This window comes from Pogona vitticeps, chromosome 12, assembly GCF_051106095.1.
Source record: "Pogona vitticeps strain Pit_001003342236 chromosome 12, PviZW2.1, whole genome shotgun sequence".
Taxonomy (NCBI): Eukaryota; Metazoa; Chordata; class Lepidosauria; order Squamata; family Agamidae; genus Pogona; species Pogona vitticeps.
In genome coordinates this window covers 12,091,534-12,119,303 of record NC_135794.1, presented here as the reverse complement: position 1 = coordinate 12,119,303, position 27,770 = coordinate 12,091,534, and the positions used below count along the sequence as shown (strand labels likewise).

Here is a 27,770-nt window from a genome sequence, read left to right as displayed (position 1 = left end):
GAGACATAATCACTCTGCTAGGCTTCTTGAGAAGAAGGAACATTTTGCCATGGTTGTATTTTAAACTGTTGGGCTAAAAGCTTATTTACATAATACCTGTGTAAGGATTGGAGGAAGAACCTGGGGGAGGGTTTTGATTGTGGGTTTTGGTTGTTGGATAAAACAGTGGAAACATCTGAAAGAGCATGTGGCATGTTTGAGGGTTGGACATTCTGGTGAAGGGTGTAGTATAACTCATACAAAGTCGATTTAGAGACAGTAGGAGGAAAAACTGAGATACCTGTATTGTCATTGAAAAGATCGAAATGGCGTAAAAAAAAGCCCCAAATGCCAGGAACCTCTCCTGCCCAGTCTCAGTCTGGGAAAACTAGTGGCACAAGAACCAGACAAAGAATGGCAGACTACAGTACCATGCAAAATTTACTAACAGCAGGCTTTCAAGAAGTAAATGAATGTCTCAGCCAAACAGCAGATGAAAGAGATGACACTAGATTTCAGATGCCAAACAATAGATAGCTGAAAACAAAACAAAGACAAGATCTTGAAGAAAAAGTGAGAGGAACAGATGCTAGAGTAAATCACACTGAAGGAACATTAGAGGAAGTGCAGAAGAATAAAAAACAGTGACGATAGAGATGGAGAGAGCATCGAAGATGCTTAGATTCCAAAATATGGCAGAAAAAGAAGGGGAGGATCTAGAGATATTAATTAGTAAGGCTTCAGCTGCAGAAATAGAGATGGAAGCAGCCGACTTGCAACAATATATGGAGGCAACTTACAGGGGGGAGTTCAGCATATGCAAGAAGAAATAATCTCTCCAAAGCAATCCACGTGAGATTTATAATGTTCTTTATTTCCATGTAAAAGTTATCCCTAGTTTTTAAAAATAAAAATAAATTAAAACAAAAAGACAAATTTTCTTGTCCAAGACAAGAAGATATATTTGGACTTTCTGATGCAGCTCAGATCATTTGCAGTGGAATGTATCTCTGAAATGCTATTTCCTTCAAAATGGCCACTTAAAGTCACAAGTGCCCTGTCCTAGAAGCGTTCCCCCAGTGGCTTTCTAATATGGCTAATATTTTTATGTTGGATATGATGCCATCCATGTATTATTTTGCAGAGACTGGTCTGTTTGTCCTGTATAGAGATATAGTAAGCCATGATGCCATGTAATATATTTGGAGATGAGCAAAGCAACAAATATGCTGCTTATATACTGCCCCATAGCGCTTAAAGCACTCTGTGGGTGGTTTGCAATTTAATTATGTAGGCTATACATTGCTCCCCTCCTCCAAAACTGCAGTTTTGGTTGAAATACTGCAATTTAACCACTCTGCCAGGAGGCTCCTATGAGCAGGTATCTGAATTACAATTCTGCAGGATATTCAACTGTATGTCCTGTGACCAAATGAGAAGATAAGCTTTTTAGTGAATGTCCAAGTGTTTGTTAGGTACATTGTGCCCAGTATCCTGTTGCAAGGCTATGCCTACACAACAGGAATGATGTCATCAGCAGCAACACATTCCCGCTGTGTAAAGACTTCCTTTTTTGATTTTGTGGTCTGTGTAATTTTATTAAATGTGTCACACAAACACCAAAACCACAAAAGGAATTCTTTAATTAGCAGCAATCTACCACTGATGTCATTCCTGTTGGGCAGGCAAAGCCACACAAGATACGTACAGTTCTGTCTAGGCGCCTAGAGTGGTCGTTCGACTAGATAGGTGGGGTATAAATACAATAAATAAATAAACATTGGCTTTATCACTGAACAAGTATTTTGTGAATGGCCACTCTTAACTATCTCTCACTTTATATTCTGCAGCCCAGTTTCCTCTGATCTGTTTACAGATCCTCTAACCATATACCCGGCAACTGAAGATTACACTTGAATGTTTTTGACTCCAATTTGCAAAAGTTGTAATACATTTGTCAGTTTACACACCTCTTTTTTGCTTCAGAGAGATCTCTCCCAGTTTTCCTGGAATCCAGTATACAGTAGTTGCTTACGGCCAAAGTCTCTTGACAGATTCCTTCTCCAGTAAGAGAAACTGTGTTTTAGCATGCTTTCAGAAGTTATAAGATTAATTGGAACTATGAATAGACTTTAGGGAGCAGAACAGTCTCTGATTTCATCCTGGGTTTGTTACTGTCCCTATCACTAATCTGCCTCACAGGCTGGTTGTAAATTGAATACATAGATAAATGGCATTTCAGTTGTGAATGAAAGGTCAAAGTGAAGAAGAAGCATGAAACGCCTCTCATATTCAGAGACAAATTGGCAGTGGTAGAGTTCAGACATAAAAAGGCCACAACCTTTTCCCCTGCAAAGATGGTCTTGTACCTCTGTTTGCCAGGCAGCCTGGCTCCACCAACGTCCCCTCTAAGAGGGACAAGTACCTCAAAGACAACCCTGAAGAACAGTTGATCCAGTTGTATGTGTCCTTTATTGATCATCACCCTTGCATGTTGTTTTGCCATGTCGTCTGTGTGTATGTAGGGTGATGACTTCGCTTTGCCTTTGCTGAACAGACTGTAGCAAAGACAAAACAGCAGCATATTTGAGTTGGCACAATCCAGTGGCAGATCACCCTTTAAGGAGGCTAACTAGGTCACTCTGGAGCCGGGCAAACTGACCATTTGAGAGGAGATATTTCTGAATGATCTGAATTGCAGAAGCCTCTGTAAGGTCCTTGAAATCTTGGGCTGTTTTAATGGGCAAGTGTCCTGCCAACTCACAGAGGGCCACATTGAAGGCAGACTCTTCTTTGGCACCAAAGCAGGCTCTCCGTGGCCAGACAATGATCCGGATCCCAGGGCGAGCCTCTGAATGAATGGGCCCCTCAGGTCTAGCACCCCGGGTTATGAAGAGGTTGTGTGCAATCTCCTTCTTTACCAGATAGTCGGTGACCTGAACAACATAGCGGGTGAGCTTCTCTAACTGCTGCCCCTCGCTGTAGAAGACGAAGCCAGGGGCCGGGACCTCCTGCAGCCGATACAGGCTTGCCTCGGGGAGCAGGGGAACGCAGGGGGCAGTTTCCACCAGCAGCTCCCAGTTCAAGTAAAACCCATGGAGGTGCAAATGATTAACAGAGGCAAAAGCTCCAAGACTGTTGAAACCGATGCGGAAACCCGGGTGGGCGCTGAGGAGGACGGCATCCAAGCCAAAGCGGAGGGCCTCGGGTGTGAGGACCTGGGGCAAGGAGAGGGCAGGACTGGGGACGAGGAGGACGTGCCCAAATTCCAGAGGACTGACATTAATCACTACTGAGATGCAAGCAGGGCCAGCTGGAGACGGAGCCCTTCCCAGGCAGGGAGGGCCGCCCCTGCGCATGTAGAAAAGCATCTCCGCGGGCTGGATCTGGTTGAAATTGAACTGCTGGGGGTCAAAGGGCTGCTGGAGGCTGCGGATCTCCTGGGGTCGCCTCCTCTCGACCCCTCTTTGGATGTTCAGCTGGGCCACAAACCCCACCGTCCCTGGCAGGATCCGGGTCTGCAGGTCTCCCAAGGGGTAGCGGAAAAGTCCCCTCTTCATCCTGTCCTCCCAGCCCGACTGCAGAACTCTGTCGAAAGGCGAGAGGTGGTGGCCGGCCGGCCACTCCACTCCCTGCAGGGCAAAATCCTCCTCCTCATAAGCAAAGACTTCTGGTGGCTGTGGTGCGGGGCTTAGAAGGTCCTGGCCGGGGGTGGCCAGCTCCATAGCCATGATGAAGGCCGGCTGGCGAAGGTTCGGGGCTGGTCTGGTCTGAAACAGATCCGAGCAAAGGTAAAAGCTGTGAATACCTTCTTGGACTCACGAGTCGCTCTTGCTTCTGTTATGGTCCCCACACCACCAGTCGGAAAGCGGCTCACTGGGCAGCCACTCCACACACGCTCACACCCCCCCCCCAGCCTGGCCAGGGATCGCTTTGCTTCACTTTCAAGCCTTCCACTCCCTTAAAATCTCAAGGTCTCTCGCACCAGATTGATGCCAGGCGGTTCCGCACACAAGCGCCGGTTGCCCGCAGTCCGGATCAAGAGGGAGAAGCCGCGGGGAACGGCCTTGCTCGGCGGCGCCTCGCTTTCCGGCCGGTGAGCCGGCGGCGCCTGCCGGGGGGGGGGGGGGGACGAAGGAGGTCGCTCTCCCGCCTCAACCCCCCCCACACACAACTGCCGAGCTCGCTCCCGCTCGGGTTGGAGACCCCGGCCTCACTTCCCCGGCGCTTGCCCGGGGCCAGTCCCGGAGGGGGGGGAGGGCTTCCCTCCTTCCCCGCCTGCCGGGCTTCGGAGCCGTTCCCGGGGACCGAAGGACGGCCGCGCGGCTCCCGCCTCCTCCGGGCAGGCTCAGCCAGGCGTGCCGGCGTGGGAAAGCCCTGACCCGCGTGCGCGCCCCCCCCGGGGGGCTCGCTCCTTCCTCGCCCACTTGCCCGTGGCGGGCGCGCCCTCTGGCAGGGATCGGGGCCGGAGGAGAGGCCGGGCTGCGCGCACACGGCGGCGGTCGCGACGGGGCGGACGCGAGCCCTTTCCCGGCTCTCCAGCCGGCGCTCCTCCCGGGCGGCCGAAGGGCTTATCCACGTGGAGCCTTCCCGGCAGGGCGCCCCCCCTCCCAAGAGCGGCGGGACTCGCGGGCTTGGCCCCGCCCGCTGTGGAAGGGGAGGGCGGGGCCAGCCCCGGGAGGGGTTGCCAGGCGACGGTGACGTCTCGGGGCGGTTAAAGCAGGGGGGAGGCCCCCCCGGCGCCCGGGACGCGGAAGTGGCGCTCGGTCCCGAAGCCATGGGGGGCTCCGGCAGCCGCCTCCCGCGGGACCTGTTGGGAGAGTATCAGGTAAAGGCGGCCCCTGCCCTTGTGTGTGTGTGTGTGTGTGTGTGTGTGTGTGTGCGTGCGTGCGGGTGGGTGGTGGTGGTGGGGGGCTTGCGCTCCTCGCCTCTTTTGAAGCGGAGGCCGACGAGACCCTCCGCCGGGACCGGGCGGGTCCCCCTGGGCGAGGCTTCTCCGCGGAGCCTCCTCCTGGCGGGACGGGGGCGATCGGGCTCTCGGTGGATTGGGGCGGCGCGGGGCGTGGGGGGGGGGGCGATCGTCCAGCCAGGGGCTGACCCTGCCCTCCGTCCTTCCCAGGAGCTGACCTTCCTGACCAAGCAGGAGATTCTGCTGTGAGTATCCGAGGGTCGAAGGGGAGCGGGAGGGGGGGGGGATCGTCTGCCTCCTCGGCTGGAGCGGAGCCTGCCCGTCGGCGGGCGTCCGGAGCCCACCTTGCCCACCAGCTTTGCCAAGCCTGCCGGGACCCCTCCGCTCCCCCTGCCCGCCCGCCCGCCCGCTCGCTGCCTTGGCCCCGTCCTGCCAGGAAGGACGCCTCTCCCAGCCCAGCCACGGAAAGGAAGGGCAGAGAGGAAGGGACCCACCACCCCCGCCGCCGCCGCCGGCGCTTCTGGGGACTTTGGCCCTTGGTTGGCATCGCGGGGAGTCACCGCGGAGGGAGGCAGGGAGTCCCTGCGGGGGGGGGAGCCCGGGAAGGGGCTTCCCGGGTTTGGAAGGGAAGGGAAGGGAACGGGGAGGGCAGGGCTCCGGGCTGCCACAGTGGCCAAGGGCAGGCAGGCAAGAGAGGAGCGGCTTCCTGCTTGCTGGCCTCCCTGCTCCCGGGAGTGTGCCAGCGGGGCCGCCTCCTCCTTCTGTGCCGGAGAGATGCTGCGACCAGCCGGGGAGGGGAAAGGCCGGCGGCCCTCCCACTCGCTGCCCTCCGGGCTTCTCTTCCAGGGCTCACCGGCGCTTCAGCGATCTCCTGCCCAAGGAGGAGCGGGAGCAGGCTTTCCTGACAAGGGTGCCCAAGAGCAAGATCCTGATGCTGCCTGAGCTGCGGGTAGGCGGCGGTGGCATCGGGGGAGGGTGGGGAGGGTGAAGGGCCCTGGTCTGACCATTACAGGATGGAGAATTAGACGCCATGGATCGCTTGGCTTCTTCCTGCAGAGTCCCGTACTCTCTGAATGTGACTCTTCGGGGGGGTTGGCTGGATGACCTTCTTGGCCTGGATCCCACACAGGGCTCCATCAGTCACCCCTGCCCTGCCATGCAAATACCTCTTGGCTCCTTCCAGGAAGCTGAGATCTTATCTGTATGGTGTGACTTTCCCAGCAGAGCTTCAGCATAATATTTCATAGTAACAATATGCTTGATCTTTTGGTCACGGCTTAACATTTCCTTCTCGTGCCTGCAGGCAAACCCTTTCCGGCACCGGATTTGCCATGTCTTCTCTACAGCCGAGGATGGGGATGGCAGTATGTCCTTTGAGGACTTTTTGGACATGCTGAGTGTCTTTAGTGATTCGGCTACGCTAGAGATCAAGTCACATTATGCCTTCCGCATCTTTGGTGAGTGTTGGAATGGGGAGGATATCACAACTGTAGTCCATAGACTGACTGCAAAACAGAAGAAATTAAGCCTGCCTTATTTGATTTGTACAATGTATTAAACAAAACAAAAAACAACCTCTAGAAAACTGTGAATGGGGTTGATCTTTTCAAAATGAGGGAGCTCAACTGTGACGGTCACTTTAATGTGAACTTGCATCAAACTTCGCCAGGTGTACACAAAACTCTCTTCTTTTTCTTCCTCATCTTCTTCTTAAAAAGGACCTGCACCATGATGCTTTCCCATCTTTTCTAATTTTAGCATCCGGTGCTGTGTTAACACAGTCTCCAAAAATTTCAGAGCAATAGACCTAGATTGCCGTGATGGCAGCTGGATGCTTAAGCATTGTTTTGAGCAGTAGTTCTTAACCTTTGTTATTCAGATGTTTTTGAACTGCAACTCCCAGAAACCCCAGCCAGCACAGTTGGTGGTGAAGGCTTGTGGGAGTTGCAGTCCAAAACCCCTGAGTAACCCAAGGTTAAGAACCAGTGGTTTTGAGCATAAGCCTCCCTGGCTCAGTCTGACCAGTGACAATCTCCAGTGACAATCATTGCTGAACATGCAGGTGCCATTCACCTCTTTCCTACTTAGCCCGGGGGGGCAGGGTGGTGGTGGGCAATGTTGCATTTTGCGACCTCTGTGTTCTTGTTACCTCGGGTGGAAGCATTTTCCTTCCTGCACAACTTGGCACTCACAGGGAAGTGAAGGAGTGAACCATTTCCCAGTTTTCCCCTCTGTTATTACTCAAGGTGAAAAGAAACCAATGTATGTTGTTGACACGTGTGCTCGTTTCCTGTGCTTTTGCAGAAGCCCAGAGCCTTCTGACTTTTCAGTGGCAGCTGTCTATAATATTTGACATGTGTGATGCGTCAGATGTGCAGGTCAAACAGGTTCAGTCTCTTTTTGCAGTTTGACGATAGTCCACACTTTTCAGCAGCTAAACAGAACTAGCTCGGAAAAATGTGCCATTCACCCAGTGATATCAAATGAGGCATGTTGCACAACTGTAGGATTCACCATCGCTATAAGATTGCTCGTTAGTAATTGATGACAGCGGGGTGCATGTGATGATGCAATATAGAATCTCTGTGTTTGCGAGCAGTTTCCTGGACAAGAAAGCACCGGAGTCAAGGGGAACATGGCAGCTGGGTTAGTGGTGTTTGGCCAAGGTCAGGCCAGAGGTGGGGAACAGGAAGCCCTCCAAGAGATTGTTGGGGAACAGCCATCGCCCCTTACCGTTGGCCCTTATGGCTGGGGTCGAGTGGGAGGTATAGCCTGTTAATTTTCTCCATCCCCGAGCTGCTCGGATGTTGCCAGAATGCAGAGGTGCCCTTTTGGCCCTATTCCAGAACTGGCTGACCAGTAGCCCTGTTATGAATCCAATTTGGAGTGACAATAGTGTGCCATTATATTGACCAAGCTTGGGCTGTCACCTTGGGCACACAAATGTTGCTCCTGTGGCCTTTTGTCATGATGTAGCTGGGATCTCAGCGCTGCTGTGTTTGCAGGAGCAATAACATCAATTGAATAATCCCTCCATGCGGTTTCTGGTTGAATGAGAAAGAGAGTAGGTGAGGAGACCAGGCCACAGAGGGACACGTCTCCTTAGACCTTGAGCTGCTTGTGTGCATGGACAGTGCCAGAGCCATCCTCATTCCTCCGATTCAGTAGAGAGGATCTACTCCCAAAGGAGGTCCGTGGAAAAGTTCAGAAGTACCCCCCACCCCCCCTGAAAAGAAGAACTTGTGATGGGGAAGTGAGTCTGACGATACAGAAATCAAGCCATTCCCCCCTTCTTGAAGAAGAGCTGTAGCAGTGAGTGAATAACCCTTTTTGGCTTGTTGAGCTCAACTTAACTGCAGGCTCCCTGCCTTGGTGCTCCTTCTGCCTAGATTTTGATGATGATGGAACTCTGGACAAGAAGGATTTAGAGAATCTGGTAAACTGTCTGACTGGGGAAGGAGAAGACAGCCGGCTGACCTCCGTGGAAATGGAGCAGCTCATCGAGAATGTGAGTGCTGTGGAGGGGGGATGGAAGTACACAAAGACAGCTGAAGATATTTGTGTGCTCGAGACGGAGGAGAAAGGGTGCCCCTTGCACCCCACGTAATAAGTCAAGCTGCAAAGTACTTAAGAATGGTCCAGTTATTTTAGAAGCAGAGGCCAAAGATCACACAAGTATCTTTTCCTCTTCTTGATATTCTAATACCATACTTAAATAACTGATAACGTGCTCCCCATATGAAGCCTCAAACCTATTTCTTGAGGCAGCTGCCTCACTCTGGCTCATGGTTGGGGTATCACATTGGGTCTGCAGGTCACTGCCCAGGTGGAAGGTTGGCTATGGGTAGCTGGAGCTGGCTGTCTGCCCTTCAAGGTTCCTTCATTTTCTGCAGATCTTAGAAGAGGCGGATATTGACAAAGATGGGACCATCAATCTCTCCGAGTTCCAGCACATCATTTCTCGATCACCAGATTTCACCAGGTACCTCTCACCTTCGCTTCACCTGGGGATGGTCTTTGGAAGCCTATTCTGATGATAACCACTTTTGAGGTATTGCTAACCAAGTTCACAAGCTTCACTCTTTCCATTTGCACTTCCAGTTCCTTCAAAATTGTGCTCTGACTCTTCCCTTCTACCGACGTCTGCTGGAAGACTCAACCGTGTTTCTGCAGATTAACTTCTGTCTCTCCACCACAGCCGAAGGCAGCTGTGTCAAGGGAAGGCTCAACCTTATGCACCCACCCATGCCGGAGTCCAGGTATCACGCAAGGCTGGCCTGGTCAAGCTGTACCCCTGGATGGCCTGGTGCCTGGAAGACCCTTTGAATCTTCTTTCCCCTGCAGCTGGCGTTTGTGTGGGGAGGGAAACGGAGCAAGGGCTGGTGAGGCTGCGGCTTGGGTTTTTGCCCCCCCCTTCCCTGTAGTCCAGCCACTGCCTTGCCATGGGTGCCTTACTTGTTTAAACCATGCTCTCTGGCAATCTGCTAATAGTTTGAAGTGGGACATCATCTCACACACCTTTTGGTGCGCTACGTGGTATGGATTTGCCAGGGCCCATCCCAGCAGCAGAGCGTGGCTGACATTCCAAATAATACAGTGCCTTTACAGTGATGCTCAGCAACTTTAAAAGCTTCCACCCCTTGGCAGATTATTAGTGGCAACGGACTGTTGTCTCCCACCAGTGTCCCCCCACCTCTGAACTCCAGCCTCTCTCTCACCTGCATCTCCGCCTGCAAGTGCGGGAGCCCTGCCTGCAGACTTGCTTGGGCCCACCTCTGGGGCTCCAGGTCTGAGCCTGGGTGAGGACAACCGTGTGGTTGCTTCTTAAAGCCTTAGCTTTAAGAGGGAGAGCACCAGACCTTCTTTTTAAACAAAACTTTCACTTTCATGGCCTTGTCTGGTTTCTATCTACCAATAAAGTTCAGCAGTTGGAAGCCTTTATTGTGGTGCTTTATCCCTCAAATGCGGTGTGGGAGAAGAGTGACCTTACCTTGGGATGATGACAGGGTTGGGACTGCACAGATCTCTCTCACACACACACGGCGGGGTGGGGGTCATCTCACTTGTTCTCTTATCAAAAATAAGAGGCAGGACCCAAACCATTTTGCAGCATCAGGCACAAAATAGGATGTCTGCCCCTGCTGCCATCTTTGCAGAGGTGCAGAAGCTGATTGGACCTTGGGAGAGCCCTAGTAGTTTCATAAATGCTTCCTCTACAACCCCAGAGGCAGCTGGCTGGCAAGGAGGGCCCCAGGTGTGGGGGGTGGACAGAGTTCTGCCCACCAACACAAGGAAGCAGGCATTAGCGGTGCCCCGTCGTAGGATTAGCAGTGATAAAGCCTGGCTCAGTGAACCGTTGAAAAGGCTGTGAAAGGTTACCCCCACTCCTATGCGTTCCTGAAGTCTCCAACCTGTTAACAATGAGCTGTCCCCTCCGCCCACCTGCTTATTTCCACTTGCAGGACTAGAATGAGGCACCCGATACATGCAACCTCTAGACCTGCAAGTGGAAAGATATGGCCAGGAAGACTGTTGCAGCCTGTTCAGTGACTCCGTAGCCTGCAAGCCCAGCTTCCTTTCTCGATGCAGCCCAAGGAGCACCCAGTGTCTCCTTTGGACCTATGATAATCAGGAGTCTCAAAAGAAGAAAGGAGACCGGGTCCTGCAGGATGTGCCAACCCATAGTGGTGCCGAAGGATCCACTTTATGTAAAAATACACACAAACACACAACATTTTGTGGAAGTACACTTGTGAAAGGTGTAGGGCAGGAGGTGCTGTTCTCTCAGTGCTGGAGCCCAGGAAGGGGGCACAAGGATGAGCTTTTGGTGTTCAGCAGCCCTTCAACATGAGCAGAGCGCCCCCCCCCCCCACTGCTGCAAGCTGACGGCTGCTGTCATTTCAACATCTGCACAGGGGTCGAAGGCTGAAGTGTTCAGCTGCCTCTTCCCGGTAACCCCCCCACTGATGATAAGCCAATCTACCAGACCCCCTTCATTCTTCATGCCATGCCACCCACACGGGGAGATCGCCTTCCACACCAGGTCTGTATACAGCCATGCCTTGGCACTCTTGGGCAGGAAAAAGGGCAGTCCCTGGAGGCACTGAGCCCTCCAACATGGCTGGGCTGGCGAGCCAGGCCACGGCCTCCCCCTCTGTTCCCAAATGTTGGCATTTAGAAGAGCAAAGGTTCTCAAGCCTGGAGGAGGGGATCACATCCAAAAGGGTTTTCTTGCCAGCTGGAGGCCTCCCTTTTCATCAAAGTTAGACGGTGTCTACTTTTTGCAGGTCTGTGGAATTCTCGCCTTGGCCCCGAGGCAGAGCTTTGGAGGCCCTGGCCCTTGGCCTCTCATCATCCCAGCAGGGGCAACATTAGGTCTGTCCTCCTGCAGAGGGAGAGCACCAGAAGCCCAAGGCCCGCTTCCACGGATGGCTCAGAGCAGCAGGTTGGCGGGTGCCATGGGCACTGGCAGGTTCACACCACGGAGTCCCGGATCTCCGAGCCGAGGCGCACGCGGGGCCGTTGGGAAGGAGCCAGCACTTCCACAAAACTGTCGTGGACACTGAGCGGGCGCTGGTCGGATACCAGAAAAGCCACGCCGGGACGGGCTGGCGTCTCATGCCCAGGGGAGCTTGCCAGATGGCGGTCGTTGAGCGCCTGGTAGCCCTTGTGGTCTGGCAAAGCACTGGGCAGGTTGGCGCCATTCAGGGGCAGGCTCTCGGCTGGCAGGCCGGTCTTCCGCGAGGCCTTGGTGCGGGTGCACGTCCCCTGCTTGAGGAAGACTTTCATTGCGGTGCGGTGCTGGTGCAACACAAACAGCGTGAGCGACGTCATCGTGACCCCAAAGAGCACGCACATCACCAGGAACTCGGTCCAGTAGGTTTTGCCCTCTCGCACGGCAGAGATGCCCCCTGCAGCAGCTGCCGAGGTGCTCCTAGAGGTGCTGATCGCGTCCAGAGGGTTCTGGACTGGCACAAGCCCATCAGGCAGCGGGTGCACCATCTCAACACAATAGCTGGCCATCCGCTGTCGGAAGCTGCCCTCCTGGGACCAGCATTCATAGAGGCCAGCTTGATCTGGATTGCCCAGCAGCACCAGCTCCCCATCTGGCAGCACGAGGAAGGAGGCATTGACGGGGGCCCCGTTGTGCATCCAGTGCTGGGAGCCCAAATTGGACAGCGGTGGGCAGGGCAGAAGCTTCACGGCATTGGGGTGCAGCACCACCGGCTGGCATGGGGACTCTTTCGCTGTGGAGAGAGAACATGAACCAGATCAGGTTGGAGTTGGCATCCTGCAAGAGTCGACTCACTCTGAGTGTAGAAGATGGGAACCCTTCTAGGCTGAAGAACAGGAGAGAAAAGACCTTCCCTTCCTGGAGACAGCGAGGAGGGGGCTGACGATGCCCCTCTCCTTTTCCCCACCTCTCAGACCATTCAGCACCCCATCTCCACTCCCAGCTACCTACCTGGTGGTTGACTAAACACCTGGCTGCTATTCGGACAGAGGCGTGTGGCATCACCATTTTCAACATCCTGGACCCAGGGCCTGATGAGAGAGGGACAAGGACAGAGTAAAGGGAGGGGCAAGGAAATGTCAGAAACAAGGAAATTTTAAAGGCACAACTACGTGCAAACAATTCCAACAAGAAAAAAAAAGATGGAAGGCAGCAAAAAAGCCCCATGTGGCTTCATAAAAAGCTCAGAGAACAAAACAAAACACATATATAGGAAGTGGAAAGAAGTTCAGGCCACGAAGGAGGAATACAGACAAGTATCAAAGAATTGCAAGGATGGTGTTAGGAAGGCAAAAGGTGAGAATGAGCTAAGGTTAGCAAGAAATGTTAAAAGCAAAAAAAAAAAAGCATTCTTCAGGTGTGTGTGTAGCAAAAGACTAGTAGCTCAGCTACTCATGGGGAGATTAGTTAGCCTGACATAAATCCCAGGGAAAATCTGGAGTAGATTATAGAGCAGTCACTCTGCAAGCAACCTGAAAACAATGCAGTAATAACTAGAAGCCAACATGGATTTGTCAAGAACTAATTCTGCCAGAAGACATCTGCTCCCTGGAAGTCTGCTACAGGCATGATCATCCAGGACTGAGCACAGCAGATGGAACGCTGGGTGCAGCACTACTCTATATTCCAGAGAGAATGTAGTAACTGAAAAGGCATTAAATAACATCGAGTGCCTGCCTGTATTGGAAGAGTTGGACAGTGAACCAACTACAGTAGAAATAAAAGTGGCCTTGGATTCCCTTGCCTCCGGCAAGGCATCTGAGAAAGATAACATCCCTGCTGAAGTGCTTGAAGTGCTGTAGTGTAAAGAGATCATCACCACAGAGCTGTATGAAGTCTTTTGTCTTTGCTGGAGGGAAGGTGGAGGACCACAGGAAATGAAGGATGCAATCATCGTCACATTGTACAAGAACAAAAGAGACAGGGGCGACTGCAATAACTACCGTGGCATCTCTCTTTTCAGTGTTGTAGGGAAGCTGCTTGCCCGTGTTGTTCTGAAGAGGCTCCAGGTGCTTGCAGACAGAGTCTATCCAGAATCACAGTGTTGATTTCGAGCTAATAAATCCACCACTGACATGGTATTCTCCTTCAGACAGTTGCAGGAGAAATGTACAGAACAACAACAGCCACTCTTTGTGGCCGTCATAGATCTCACAGAGGCCTTTGATTTGGTTAGCAGGGACGGCCTTTTTAAAAATACTTCCCAAGTCTACCTCGACTCCTTAACATCATCAGGTCCTTTCATGAGGAAATGAAGGGCACTGTAGTTTTGATGGCTCAACATCAGATCTCTTTGACATCTGAAGCAGAGTGAAACAGGTCTGTGTCCTCGTGCCGAACCTGTTTGGGATCTTTTTTGCTGTCATGCTAAAGCATGCCTTTGGAACTGCAACAGAAGGTGTCTATCTCTGAACTAGATCAGATAGAAAGCTCTTTAATCTCTCTAGATTGAGAACAAAGACCAAAGTCCAACTGAAATGCATGCAGGACTTCCTCTTCGCCGATGACGCAGCTGTTGTTGCCCACTCTGCTGAAGACCTCCAACAACTCATGACTCGTTTTAGCAAGGCCTGCCAAGACTTTGGACTAACAATCACTCTGAAGAAAACACAAATCATGGGCCAGGGCGTGGACTCACCTTCCTCTATTACCATCTCCACACAAGAATTGGAGGTTGTTCATGACTTTGTGTACCTTGGCTCAATGATCTCTAACACTCTCTCCTTAGATGTTGAGCTGGATAAATGCATTGGCAAAGCAGCTACTATGTTCTCTAGACTCACAAAGAGAGTAAGGCTTAATAAGATGTTGACGGCATATACCACGATCCAGGTCTACAGAGCCTGTGTCCTGAGCACACTCCTGTAACGCAGTGAGTCCTGGACCCTTTGTGCATGATAGGAGAGGAAACTGAACACATTCCATATGTGTTGTCTTCGATGCATTTTTGGTATCCAAACAGAGTAGTCCTAGAACGAGCTGGAATTTTTAGCATGTATACATTACTGAAACAGCGATGTCTACGTTGGCTTGGGCATGTTGTGAGAGTGGCTGATGGTCAGATTCCAAAAGATCTCCTGTATGGAGAATTCGTTTGTTTAGTCGTTTAGTCGTGTCTGACTCTTCGTGACCCCAGGGACCAGAGCACGCCAGGCCCTCCTATCTTCCACTGCCTCCCGGAGTTGTGTCAAATTCATGTTGGTTGCTTCGCAGACACTGTCCAGCCATCTCACCCTCGGTTGTCCCCTTCTCCTCTTGCCTTCACACTTTCCCATCATCAGGGTCTTTTCCAGGGAGTCTTCTCTGCTCATGAGATGGCCAAAGTACTGGAGCCTCAGCTTCAGGATCTGTCCTTCCAGTGACCACTCAGGGTTGATTTCCTTTAGAATTGATAGGTTTGTTCTCCTTGCAGTCCAGTGGATTCTCAAGAGCATCCTCCAGCACCACAATTCAAAGGCATCAATTCTTCGGCGGTCTGCTTTCTTTATGGTCCAGTTCTCACTTCCATACATCACGACAGGAAAAACCATAGCTTTGACTATTCGGACTTTTGTTGGCAAGGTGATGTCTCTGCTTTTTAAGATGCTGTCAAGATTTGTCATCGCTTTCCTCCCAAGAAGCAGGGGTCTTTTAATTTCGTGGCTGCTGTCTCCATCTGCAGTGATCATGGAGCCCAGGAAAATAAAATCTGTCACTGTCTCCATGTCTTCCCCTTCTATTTCCCAGGAGGTGATGGGACCAGTGGCCATGATCTTAATTTTTTTGATGTTGAGTTTCAGACCGTTTTTTGCACTCTCCTCTTTCACCCTCATTACAAGGTTCTTTAATTCCTCCTCACTTTCTGCCATCAGAGTGGTATCATCTGCATATTGGAGGTTGTTGATATTTCTTCCTGCAATCTTAATTCCGGCTTGGGATTCCTCCAGTCCAGCCTTCCGCATGATGTATTCTGCATATAAGTTAAATAAGCTGGGGGACAATATACAGCCTTTTCGTACTCCTTTCCCAATTTTGAACCAATCAGTTGCTCCATATCCAGTTCTAACTGTTGCTTCCTGTCCCACATATAGGTTTCTCAGGAGATAGATAAGGTGATCAGGCACTCCCATTTCTTTAAGAACTTGCCATAGTTTGCTGTGGTCCACACAGTCAAAGGCTTTTGCATAGTCAATGAAGCAGAAGTAGATATCTTTCTGGAACTCTCTGGCTTTCTGCATAATCCAGCGCAAGTTAGCAATTTGGTCTCTAGTTCCTCTGCCTCTTCAGAATCCAGCTTGCACTTCTGGGAGTTCTCTGTCCACATACTGCTGAAGCCTTCCTTGCAGGATTTTGAGCATAACCTTGCTAGCATGTGAAATGAGTGCAATTGTATGGTAGTTGGAGCATTCTTTGGCACTCCCTTTCTTTGGGATTGGGATGTAGACTGATCTTTTCCAATCCTCTGGCCACTGTTGGGTTTTCCAAATTTGCTGGCATATTGAATGTAGCACCTTAACAGCATTATCTTTCAAGATTTTAAATAGCTCACCTGGAATGCCATCACCTCCACTGGCCTCGTTGTTAGCCAGGCTTTCTAAGGCCCACTTGGCTTCACTCTCCAGGATGTCTGGCTCAAGATTAGCAACTACATTGTCTGGAGAATTAGTGCAGGGAAATTGCTTCAGAGGAGGACTGCAGCTGCGATACAAGGATATCTGCAAGCGGGATCTGAAGGCCTTAGGAATGGACCTCAACAGATGGGAAACCTTCACATCTGAATGTTCAGCCTGGAGGCAGGCGGTGCATTGTGGCCTCTTCTATTTTGAATAGGCACTTGTCCAGCAGGCCGAGGCCAAGAGGCACTCCCAAAACCAGCAAAATCAGGGAGCTGGACAGGGAACAAATTGTATTTGTCCTCAGTGTGGAAGGGATTGTCACTCTTGAATTGACCTCCTCAGCCAAACTAGATGCTGTTCCAAGTCCTCCATACAGAACATGTTACCATAATCTCTCAAGACTGAAGGATGCCTAAAAAAATCCTGCCAGACTAATCTCATTTCATTCTTTGATCAGTTAACTTCCTTAGTAGATAGTGGAAATTCTGCAGACGTAATACATAAGTACCCCAGAATATTGTGATTAGCAACTAGGTGTGGGACGGATAAAACAACTGTCAGGTGGATATACAGTTGGGTATGGAATCGTACTGAGAGAGTGCTCATCAATGGCTCTTTCTTAAGTTGGGAGGAGATAACAAGTTCAGCCCTAGGCCCTGAGCTCTTCAATATTTGTTTTAATGACCTGGGTGTGGAGGTGCAGGGAATGCTCATCAGATTCGCAGGTAATACAAAATTGGGTGGAATAGCTAACACCACGAAAGACAGAACAAAATTCAAGAAGATCTTGATAGGCTTGAGCAGAGGGCTGAAAACAACCAAATGAAATTTCACAGGGTCATGTGCAAAGTTCTACATCTAGGGGGAAAACATTCCAACCAAACACTCAGTTACAAGATGGGGGATACTTGGCTCAGTAATATTGTGAGTAAGAAGGATTCTGGAATTGTTGTAGATGAAAAGTTGAATATGAGCCAACAGCCCAAATGTAGCTGCAAAAATGGCAAATGCTATTTTAGGCTGCCTTAATATAGTCACAGTGGCATACCTTGCAGGGGAGTGGGGGGGTCGCCCCAGTGCACAACCTTATTAGGGGTGCAACTGCTGCCCTTTTGTGCCTCCCATGCTCCATCTTGCCATTGGGCTAGGCTCTGACCGTCCATCCTCTCTCCCTCCTGCTGTCTCCCCGGCTCTCTGCCTGGTGAGGCTGTCTGGCAAACAAGGCAAGCCAGCCACACCTGGGCCCAACACAAGCACAGCACCGGTCCAGGAACGGGAAGAGACTGCCCAGTTGAGGACAGTCTGCCAGCAGCCTCCATCCAACCGGGGCTGGTGGAGGGGATGTGGCTGCCACTGCTGCAGCTGGGTTGCTGGAGCCATGTGGGCCGGGCTGGGGGTGCCGTGGGCCCAGCCGCTGCTGTGCCTCTTCCTGACTGCCATCAGGCGACTGGCGGCACTGAGCCTGGCCGGCAGCGTCTCCCTGCTGGGCTGGTGGTGGGAGCAGAGAGGCCCATGTGGGCGCAGCAGGAGGAGGAGGAGGTGGCAGCAGCTGCGTCACAGTGGGAATTGAAGGCACAGCGGGGGGTGGGGTGGGCCCCACACCCTGGGTGAGCCCAGTGACAGGTAGGCGAGGGGAAGTCGGGGGAAGATGGGAAAAGAAGGGATGATGATGATGGAGGAGGAGGGGGGTGCCTCAGGGGCACTCCTGTTGGAAACGGAGGGAGGAAGAGGGGCTCAGGTCCATGGACTAAGGGGTACAATACTTGCCCCGGGTGCTGGCAAGCTATGTCTCCAGATCCTGCGAAGTACTATTTCCTCTCTGTTCAGCATTGATTAGGCCTTATCTACAGTACTGTGTCCAGTTCTGGACACCACACTAAGAAGGATATCAACAAACTGGAACAAGTTCAGAGGAGGGCCACGAGGATGATCAGGAGGGCTGGAAACCAAGCCCTATGAGAGAAGACTGAAAGAAATTGGCATTTTTACCCTGGAGGAAGGAAGACTAAGGGGAGATATAATAGCACTTTTCAAATATTTGAAAGGCTGCCATATAGAGGAGGGGCAAGATCTGTTGCGGATCATCCCAGATTGGAAGGTAAAGGTAAAGTTTCCCCTTGACATTAATCCAGTCGTGTCCGACTCTCGGGCACGGTGCTCATCCCCATTTCCAAGCCGTAGAGCCAGTGTTTGTCCAAAGACCGTTTCCGTGGTCACCTGGCCCAGCTTACAGAAAGCCAGATTTTGGTTGAATATCAGCGTTAGGAGGTGGTGTGCGCTCACATTCAAGAGAAAGCTAGCCAACCATGCGCCTGATATATTTTGATTGGGATTCCTGCACAAAGCAGAGGGTTGGCCTTGATGGCTTTATAGGCCCCTTCCCACTCTATGAATCTATGACTCCATGAAAGGGGGAACTCAGCGGAGGCAAAGAGGAAACAGGGTCAGGGTTTGGAAGGCAGCACAAGGAAAAATGACCTCCAGCGGAAGGACTTACGTTGTGTGCGGTAAGGCAGACGGCTGACAAGCTTGTCCGCTCCAGGCGCAGTAAGGGTCCCGGGAAAGGACACACTCCCCACACGTTCGATACAGGCTGCAGTTGGCAACAGGCACCTGGGCCAATGCTGTATAGGAGGCAGCGTAAAGCCAACCCTGTGGGAGAGAGGAGAGGCTGATTCTCCAGGAAGCCTTCTATGTACACCGGCGTCCGCTTCCTTCCTAGTGGAACTGTCTCCAGGGGTTCCAATGGCCCGCTTCACTTTTACACAGTGGCTGGCGCTCCAAGCACAGGGCAGAGCCCCACATTTGGTCGGGGTCAGGAGAAGAATCTGCCCTGCCTTGAGGTACAAACGGGCATCTCTTGGGAGGATGCAACCTTCCCCCCCCCCGGGACGTTTCTAGGCAAGCAACTGGTGCCTTAACCAGAGGCTGGAAGCAAAAGGCCTCCAGGATGCCCCCCAGGCGTCCCCTTTCTTTGCTTACGTAACTGAGGAAGGCTTGCTCTGAGGTCTCAGAGGCTGACCTCTGCTTGTGGGGAAACAGCTATACAATGGGCTCCTTGGCTTGGTTTGAGGAAAAGAGCTCAACATCTGGGATGGGTGAGTTATCCCCCCTCCCCCCCAATGAGGGTACTGGGTGGGAAGAGGGTCCCCTGATGCTCCTCTGCCTTGCCTGTGCAGGATCCAACAGCAGCTCAAGGACTGGCTGCCCAGCAGGGAAGAGCTGGATCTCCTCAATGATATGAATGTGCCCTCCTGCAATCACAGCCTTGTGCAGCCGCCCGTCATCTGCAAAACATAAAAGGGCATCCAACAATTAAGCCTTGAGGCTCCTCTTTGACCACCACCACCACCACCATAGATCTACCCACCACCAGATCCCAAACGATATGGTACCATACACATCCAGGATGGTCACCAATACCTGTCGGTGTTGCTGGTCTGAAGCCCTCAATCATGAATGCCCAAGGCCCTTCTTAGTTATATCCCCATGCCTGTTTTCCTCCTGTCACTGGACTGGTTTCCCATCTGCTCTCCTGAGAAAAGGGCAGCAGCACAAGCGACCCTTCCTGGTCAAGCTGACTTTAAGATGAACATTCTCGATGCTGGTCCTTTGCAGAAATGCATCCCTTCTGGGTGATTTCCGGACCTTTTAAAAGCAACCCTCCTCCTACATTCGAGCATTGTGTTCACATCTACCTGACAAGACATCTGAGAGAATCAGCTCTCTTTTTTGTCTCTGTCACTATTTAGCATATCAGAAATTGAGGATTTAATTCTTAAGATCGGGGGAAGCCACAGTGCTGCATGACATTTCCCCTCCCCCCCCAAAAAAAGTATTCACGTGTAATATGCATTGACATGCTCCACTTTTAACCAGTGCAAATTGCACCTTGGAGCACTCTAGTTCAGTCTACTATCAGAAAGTGTTTACTGTTCCGTTTTATAAGTCTGATCAAAGAACAACAACGTAAGTATATTGCAAAAACTTAGATTATGTGTCAGAAAAATTCAGTGTATTCCTGGAATAAGGCAAAACTGTGTTTTAGCGGCCACTCTTTTAAACTTATACTTGGCTTTCTTTCCTTTTTTCCTCAGTTTGATTGACTCTTATCCCCTAAATCAAAATGTTAATTATTCCATATGCTGGTGATGCAGTCTTAATTTTTCAAGTTATGCAATATCCAAGACTGATGTTTCTCAAGATAAAAGCCAGGGTCTTGCCAGTCACAGACTAGAGCAAATACATTTTCCTAAACATCTTGGAATTTGGCTTTGCATTTCTTTCAACTGAGAAGCTAAGAGGTTAACCTGGCAAAGGTGGAAGCAGAGTAACATGTGGGAAGGATCGCCCACACCTTGTTGTTGTTGTTGCTGTTGTTGTTTTTAGGACTGAAGGTGGCAAGTTTGTTTCAGCAGAATTGCACATTTAGAAGGCAAAAATGACACCTCAGATTCAACACATGTCGCAAAGTAGCTCCCAGGCCTCCAGTTTCCTTTGGAAGGTAGCCATTTTATATATATATATATATAGATAGATAGATAGATATAGATATAGATATATAGATATATATAGATATAGATAGATATAGATAGATATAGATATATATAGATACACACACACACACACACACACACACACACACACACACAGAGAGAGAGAGAGAGAGAGAGAGAGAGAGAGAGAGAGAGAGAGAGAGAGAGAGAGAGAGAGAGAGAGAGAGAGCTTGGAACCATGTTATTCTTTATTGACTTCAGATCTGTGCTCCAGCCTGTTCCAAGACCATTATTTATCGTGTATTTATTAACACTCAGCCACTTCATAGGGAAAAGATGGCTAAATAAAGATTGTATCATCACACATAAATAGTTAAATTTGTGCCACCACATGTTTTTGCCACTGGCTTTTAAGTTTCCTCTTTGTTGTTCTTGGGTGTCGATTTAGACAGATCTCTTTATTCAAAAAGAAAGATGACCAGTTTAGAGCTAACCCCCCCCCCAGCCCTGCACTCCAAGCCCCTTAAGAACTGTATGTATGTGCCTTACTTAAAATTGTTGACAATTCCTAAATTCAGAAACAGTTTTTCCTCTGGCTTGCTTCAACTGTTTACCTTAAAAATTACAGAGGACAGATTTACAAAGGTAAAATGTACCAAGGCAGATGGTGCTGCCTCTGTAAATTTCAAAAGATGGGAGCCCTGTGCCATGTCTCTTCTATTCACTGCAGGCTTAGCCGGGCATTCAGGACTTATAAAATAATGCTGTTTTAAAAATTGTTCCCAGATGGATCCAAGGATAGCTCATTGTCAAATTGTTAAACTAGAACAAGCATGTAAAAAGTTGGATTGAAAACAGAAGAAGGTTAGGGGAATGTTGAATACTACTTGAAATTATCTCTCTATGTACTATTTTACAGCCACAAAAACACTAGCCAAAGGGAGAGGGGGCACGGGGGTATCTCTAAAGACAACCTGAAAAATCAGCTCATCTTCACCGCCTCTGTCTCCGTGTCTGTCAACACGGGGAGCAAATTCTCCAGTGAAGACCCAAGCCTGCGGCACCGCCTGGGAGAAGGCCACCTCCGGCCGCAGGGGCCTTCCAGGGCAGGAACCAGGGTCCTGCCATGTCCTGCCGTGTCCAGTCACCAACTCGCCTGGCTAGACAAGGGCCCCGGGCAGTCCGTCCCTTGTTCTAGATCAATCCCCAGCATGGCTTTTCCCAGCCTCCAGGCTCCCCATCCCCACCTGTGCCCAAGAACAAGACGTCATAGGGGCGATGGAGGCCCGGGACACGCTGCACGCTGAGCTGCTGGTAGCGGGAGTGGCCTTGCCAGAGGAGTGGACGGCTCCGCACGGGGCTATTCATCAGGAAGTGGTCCTTGAGGTAGTTCAGCACCCGGTCAGGCATCTGGAGGGAGGAGGTGATCTTCATCTGGCGCGTGTGGCTGTTGATACACTGGGGAGGAGGGAAGCGCAGAAGGGAAGAGCAGTTCAACCGGTGTCCCGAGGGCTGCCTCTCAGGCCCAACAGAGCCTTCGGCTTCCTGCTGGCTCTCCCAACTCTGCCGCAGAGATTTGAACCACCCTTGGTCCCTTTTCCCCCTGGGAAACCACGGGGTGGAAAAATAAAAAAGGGAAAAGGCTGGCCGGCAGTCTCAAAGCAACAAGACCTGGGGTGGGCAGGCAAGCTACGTACTGCTCCCGGGCGGGGCTCCGGCACAGGGCGGGTGTCCGTATACCACTGCTGGGTCTCCCTGTTGACTTCTTTGTAGAGGCCGTTGAAGGCTTCTCTCACATCAGACATCGAGAAGGCGCACACGGCAGCCCCCCTGGGGCCCCTCCTGTCCCTGGGAGAGAAAAGCAAGCCGTCAAGGTGGAGGGACAGAAGAGAAGCACCCAGGTAGGCCACAGGTGGGGAGGGGGAAAGAAAGCCGCTCGTGATCTAGAGAGGTGCCATCTTCCCTGCCCGCCCTTCACCTCCACCCCTGATGAGCTCCGAGGGCCTGTGCTTGTCCAAGAGAAGAGGCTGACCGAGGCTGCTCCTGGTGTAACTGCCCTCCATCCTCCACTGCCCAGGGGTGTCCCCGACTGAGTTGGATAAAGGGGCCCCAAAGGTGGTGCTGGTGACCCCAAGAACAATCGTCCCAGGTGCTTTCAATGTGGCCACAGTCAAGGAAGCAGGGAACCGATGTTTCGCTTAACGACGATCTTTACAGCTGATCTTCAAAATGGCCGCCCGCTGTTTAAAATGGCTCCCCGCTGTGTTTTAGGATGGATTCCTCGCTTTACAGGCACTGAAAATGGCCGCCCTATGGAGGATCTTCAATGATGCTGAGGTATTTCACCCACTGGAACGCATTGAACCGGTTTTCAATGCATTTCAATGGGTTTTTTCGTTTCACTTGACGAGGATTTCGCTTAACAGCGATTTGAACGGAATAAGTTATCCTTGTCAAGCGAGGCACCACTGTAGTTCCACTCCCATCGATAGGGCAGGCTCCTGAGGAGAGCACCAGGGGATGTCAACCTTCCAGCAGCTTGTTCTGGAGCGCCTCAAGGTACCCATCTTCTATTACTGTTTAATACCTCTGTGAAACTGCTGGGTGGGCAATTTAGATGGAAGTGCCATCACTTTGTTGACTGACACTCAATTGTCTCTCATGCTGGAATCAGAGGAGGCCATGAAGGACGTGGGTTGGTGCTTGAGCACAGTGGTAAGCTCATCACCTACTTGAAGGGCTCCCTGACATACCACCTCCCCCCATCACCCCTTCTGTGCTCACCACTGAGATGTGAAGACCCCATAGAAGACTGTTTCCGACCAGGGCTCGCCGGGAGTCAACACAAACATGTCCTGCAGCACGTTGAAAGGGAAGCCATCCTCAGGGCGTGAGCAGAGCAGCTGGGCCTTCAGGAAGGTTGTCCACCGCCGCTGAAGCACGCGCTCTCCCCCCACGTCACCCTACCAGGAGGAGGAGAGGGGAGAAAATGATGGAAATGTCATATATTTTGCTATAACACCTCAAATGTCAGAGAAAGACAGAAAATGGAGTGCATGCAGAGACTACAGACTGAGATTGCACAGGTATCTCAGGACCACCTTTCCCACTTTCTAGTTCAAAAGGAAAAGTTATTTTCTTTTGGAGTTGAACAGCGCCAGAGAGGAATCCTGAATCCTGCACATGTGTTGGAATAATTCAAGAGAACGCTGGTGTCATGTGGGCAGTGGCAGACGTGCCTTCCTGTATTACCAAAATCTGCAGCCACAGACTGGGGACTGAAGAGCAGAAACCCTTGCTCCTTTTGACAGTGGGGAACCACCATTTCCAGCCGAGCACTATCCTAACTTTCTTTATTGCTCCTTCAGAGTCCTAACGGGAGCACCTCGAGATGAGAGAGGGTCCAGCCCCACTGAGCCATTTGGGATGAGCCAGCCAGTGCAAGCCACTTCAACCTCTTACTTTTCCAGCCAGCCCTTCAGATCTCTTTATTTTATTTAAAATACTTATTGAGCATAATAAGTAAAAATATACCATCCCAATGCTGGAGATGCAAAAAATGAAAAAAAAAGGGACCTCTATCCATATGTGGTGGATGTGTGAAATAAGAAAGAAAGAATGGGCACTGGTTTTTTAAAAAATTAGAAAACTTATTGGATTTGATATTCAGATATCACCAATCATTGCCCTCCTGAACATAATTAAGAATGACCATTTGAAAAAAGATCAGAAAGAATTAGTTGTTATAATGGTTACAGTAGCAAGATTAATATTTGCATTGAAGTGGAAAAGCAACAAACAAATCAGTCTTGATGACTGGCATCAAGAAATGTGGTGTTTAGCAATTAATGATAAGTTAACAAGTGAAATGAAAATTAGAAGAGGAATGGTAACGTCTAATTATTTCAAAAATGTATGGAATTTATACGTGGAGCATGTCGTTTTGAAGTGGAAAGGCTATAGGCCAGCAGAAGAATGAATGTACTTTTGGGGCGGAATGGGGTGAAAGGGGGAACAAACTGATATTATTGGTCACCTAGTCCCAACGGTGAAGGTGGCACGGGTGGGAGAATTTCCATGTGTATTGCGTGTAGTCACCACTGAGTTTGTATTTTAGTTTTAATTTTGTTATTTGTAATTTTCCATTTATTAGTAATAATAAAAAATACTTATATTCTACTTTTCTCTTCAAAAGGATCCAAGGTGGCCTGAAGCAGCATTATAAGAAGCTAAAACAATAAATTACTAAAATATTCTTCTGCTCCACCCCTGTGCCCGGGTTTCCTCCCTCCTTTGACACAGAAGGATATACACTGTGTATATACACTTATTATCTCTTTTCCCCCACCAGCCTGGTAATTCCTAGGCGGGCAGCTAAAATTTGACAGAATTAGGACAACTATTGAATTCTTCATCTTGCTCAGGCAAGAGGGCAGAGGTGGCTCTTCAGCTGAGCCCAACCCCTCCCTCCCTTCTGCCCACGTTCCGTGGCTTGGTCCCCACTCTTAGTGGGTTGGGGAGAAAAGGACAGGCAGGGCTTGTTTGTTTGTTTGATTGATTGATTGGTTTATATCCTGCCCATCTGGTCTATACGACCACTCTGGGCGGCTTCTAGTATGTTGTGGCCGTGAGATCTGCATTTCAGACAGAATGAGGTAGGCAGGTATCCGATGACATGTCACCATTCCTGGGGGGATTTGAAGATAGAACGGTGCTCCTTCCTTTATGAAAACATAGAGATAGCTGTGCTTCTTCTATAAAATAGGTTAGAGAGGGAGGCTCTCTCCCCTGGATTTGGGGATCTGGATTTGACTCTTAAAAAAAAGACCTATTTTGCTTTTCTGGGTCTGGGGTGACCCACAGTGTCTGCTGGGGGACGAAAGAAGCTCCTAGGCCTGCCAAGAGTTTCCTCTCCTGTCCTCCTTATGTGTTTTGGTTCTTCTCTTCCTCCTCTGTAAACCTCACTCAGACTCAGGCATGGGACCTGTATCTCTAGCAGTGAACACTGCATGCATGTTCTCTGGGACCTCCTTATCCTTCTTCAGGATAAAGCCTTTATTTTCATTGTCATCCAAGGGTCTGGTTGTTTGCTTAGATAGCTCTTTGCTCCTGAAGTACTCCAGATTGCCTTTGATGAAAAACATAAGGTAAACACATGCCTCATCAACAGCTGGCCACCAGGGGGCACTACCGATCCAGATAAGGTGGTATTTGGGTAAAAAGTGACCATTACCTTTCGCACATTTGAAATGGCTTGTTCATAAACTTTTACTCAAAGATGTACCACTCACCTTGCAAACACGTGCAATACGTGACACAATGGTGTCTTCAAAGAAGTCAAATTCCTTGCCACTCTCGCTGAAGAAGAAGTAGATTTTGTCATCGTCTCTTGGGGTGTCGCTTGATGGGAGACTCTCGCGTAGGTAGGCTGAACCCACAAAGAACGGATCTGCACGGAACGGAAGAGACAAGCCCGTAAAGACAAATCCGCCTTCCTTCCTTTCCAGCCTCTATCTGTCAGGTTGCCACATCCTCATGACTTGCCCTCACACTGCTGCGGCTTGAAAACGGGAAATTTTAAACCTTTCTACTTGAGGAATAACCACCACCACCTTTGAACGGCAGAGCTGGAAGGGACCCTGTGGATCATCGAGGCACCACTGGGGAATCGAACCACCGACCTCTGACTCTGCAGCCAGAGCCTTAAACCACGGAGCTACTGTATCTATAAGCCAATTATTTTTCGTAAGCCTACAAAAGGGAGATCTTTGTAATGAAATGAGTATTTTTTTAATTAGCTAAGCAATGAGAGATTTAAAGTTTATGGTGGACAAAGGGGAGAAGAAATGCAGACAGGGGACCTTTCCGCCTCAGGGAAAATCATTTTAACCACTACAACTCAGCTGCGCTTTGTGGACACGGCCACCGTACTGCAGGTGTTTAACAGAGGCATGTGCTGACTTTTGGAAGGGAAAAAAATCTGACAAAAACAGAAAAACCAAACAATATATAGGTAAAAGTATCATAGCTAAAATTAACTTAAATAAACAATTTCAATACAATTATGCATCCACAGCTGCCAAGGAGAACATCAAGACATTGCAGCCACTTGACCTAACCATCAGAGATCCAAAAATTCAAAATCCGTAGAATGACCTGACACCCTAAATAAAGTGAAAACATCAAAGAGCAAGCTGAAAAATCCATTTTCAATGCCTGCTTCAATGGGTCTCACAAATGCTGTTCAATTAAAAAGGTGGACGGAAGAATGGCATATTAAAGAAGGGAAAGGTAGAGAAATGACAAAATTTGAAGAGATTATAGAAAAAAGACTGAAATCAGAGGAAATGACAGAAAGAAAAGGAACAGTAAACCAAATATATAAGTTATTAACTCAAGCAGAACAGACTAGTTTAGAGTTAAAAATGCAATGGCAAAACGATTTGGATAAAGAAGAAATAGGAGAGGAATGGGATAAAATATGGGATCAGAGAATTATGAAGAACATGTCAGTAAGGATTAAAGAAAACTGTTATAAAGTAATATGGAGATGGTATTTAACGCCGGTCAAAATGAATATAATGGATAAAAGTGTGTCAATGTTATGTTGGAGTTGTAAAAAAGAGAAGGGGACGTATTTACATATGTGGTGGTTATGTGAAAAAAGAAAGAAAGAATGAGAATTAATATTTAAAGAAATATCTGAAATAATTGGATCAAATATTCCAATGTCTCCGTTAATAGCTTTACTGAATCTGATTAAGGAAGATCAACTGGTGAAAGAAAATAAGGATTTAATAGTAATGATGATTACTGCAGCAAGGATAATTATTGCAAGGAATTGGAGAAATGAAAATCAAGTTAACTTGGAGGAATGGTATAGAGAATTATGGGATATGGCAATTAACGATAAACTGACATGTGATATGAAAATAAGTAGAGGCCAAATGAAAAATAACGATTTTAAGAAAATATGGAATGTATTTTTAGATCATGTATTTCAGAGAGGGAGGGGGTTTACACCGAGGGAAGAAACAATGAAATTTTGGAGTGAAAATCGATGGAATGAAGTGTAATGCTAGTCCTGAGGGTGATGGGTGCATAAGGGTAATGGTATGTTATTGTATTGTTTTGTATTTTATATAGTCTTTTTTTTCTGTAGTAGTAGGTATTTTATATATTTTTAATTAAAAAAAATAATAATAATAATAATAATAAAAAAATAAATGCCGTTCAGAACAAAGTTCCACAAACCTGAGGCCATCTCCTCCGGCAGG

General features: G+C 49.5%; 3 protein-coding genes across 4 annotated transcripts in view; 1 reads left to right on the top strand and 2 right to left on the bottom strand.

Moving 5' to 3' along the window:
• Positions 1-832: 832 nt before the first annotated feature.
• GDPGP1 (GDP-D-glucose phosphorylase 1) lies at positions 833-4,758 on the bottom strand. The gene is made up of 2 exons (XM_072981917.2): positions 4,411-4,758; positions 833-3,749 (listed from the first exon to the last, which is right to left on the bottom strand). The coding sequence occupies exons 1-2, from the start codon at positions 4,756-4,758 to the stop codon at positions 2,592-2,594; spliced, it is 1,506 nt and encodes a 501-aa protein (XP_072838018.2). The 3' UTR covers positions 833-2,591.
• On the top strand, positions 4,672-9,822 carry CIB1 (calcium and integrin binding 1). The gene is made up of 7 exons (XM_072981918.2): positions 4,672-4,807; positions 5,099-5,133; positions 5,735-5,837; positions 6,192-6,345; positions 8,278-8,396; positions 8,782-8,870; positions 8,990-9,822. Exons 1-7 carry the CDS (start codon positions 4,757-4,759, stop codon positions 9,009-9,011), a joined length of 573 nt encoding a protein of 190 aa, XP_072838019.1. The 5' UTR covers positions 4,672-4,756; the 3' UTR covers positions 9,012-9,822.
• Positions 9,823-10,556: 734 nt separating this feature from the next.
• Positions 10,557-27,770, bottom strand: part of SEMA4B (semaphorin 4B) — a 46,562-nt gene continuing 29,348 nt past the window's right edge. For both annotated transcript variants that reach the window (XM_078380846.1, XM_078380845.1), the window contains 8 exons: positions 25,785-25,942; positions 23,278-23,456; positions 22,191-22,341; positions 21,741-21,951; positions 19,169-19,284; positions 18,495-18,649; positions 12,354-12,433; positions 10,557-12,135 (listed from right to left, as the gene is read on the bottom strand). In XM_078380846.1, coding sequence (XP_078236972.1) covers positions 11,363-12,135; positions 12,354-12,433; positions 18,495-18,649; positions 19,169-19,284; positions 21,741-21,951; positions 22,191-22,341; positions 23,278-23,456; positions 25,785-25,942 — 1,823 coding nt within the window. In that variant the 3' untranslated portion in view covers positions 10,557-11,362. The remainder of the gene's footprint in view (positions 12,136-12,353; positions 12,434-18,494; positions 18,650-19,168; positions 19,285-21,740; positions 21,952-22,190; positions 22,342-23,277; positions 23,457-25,784; positions 25,943-27,770) is intronic.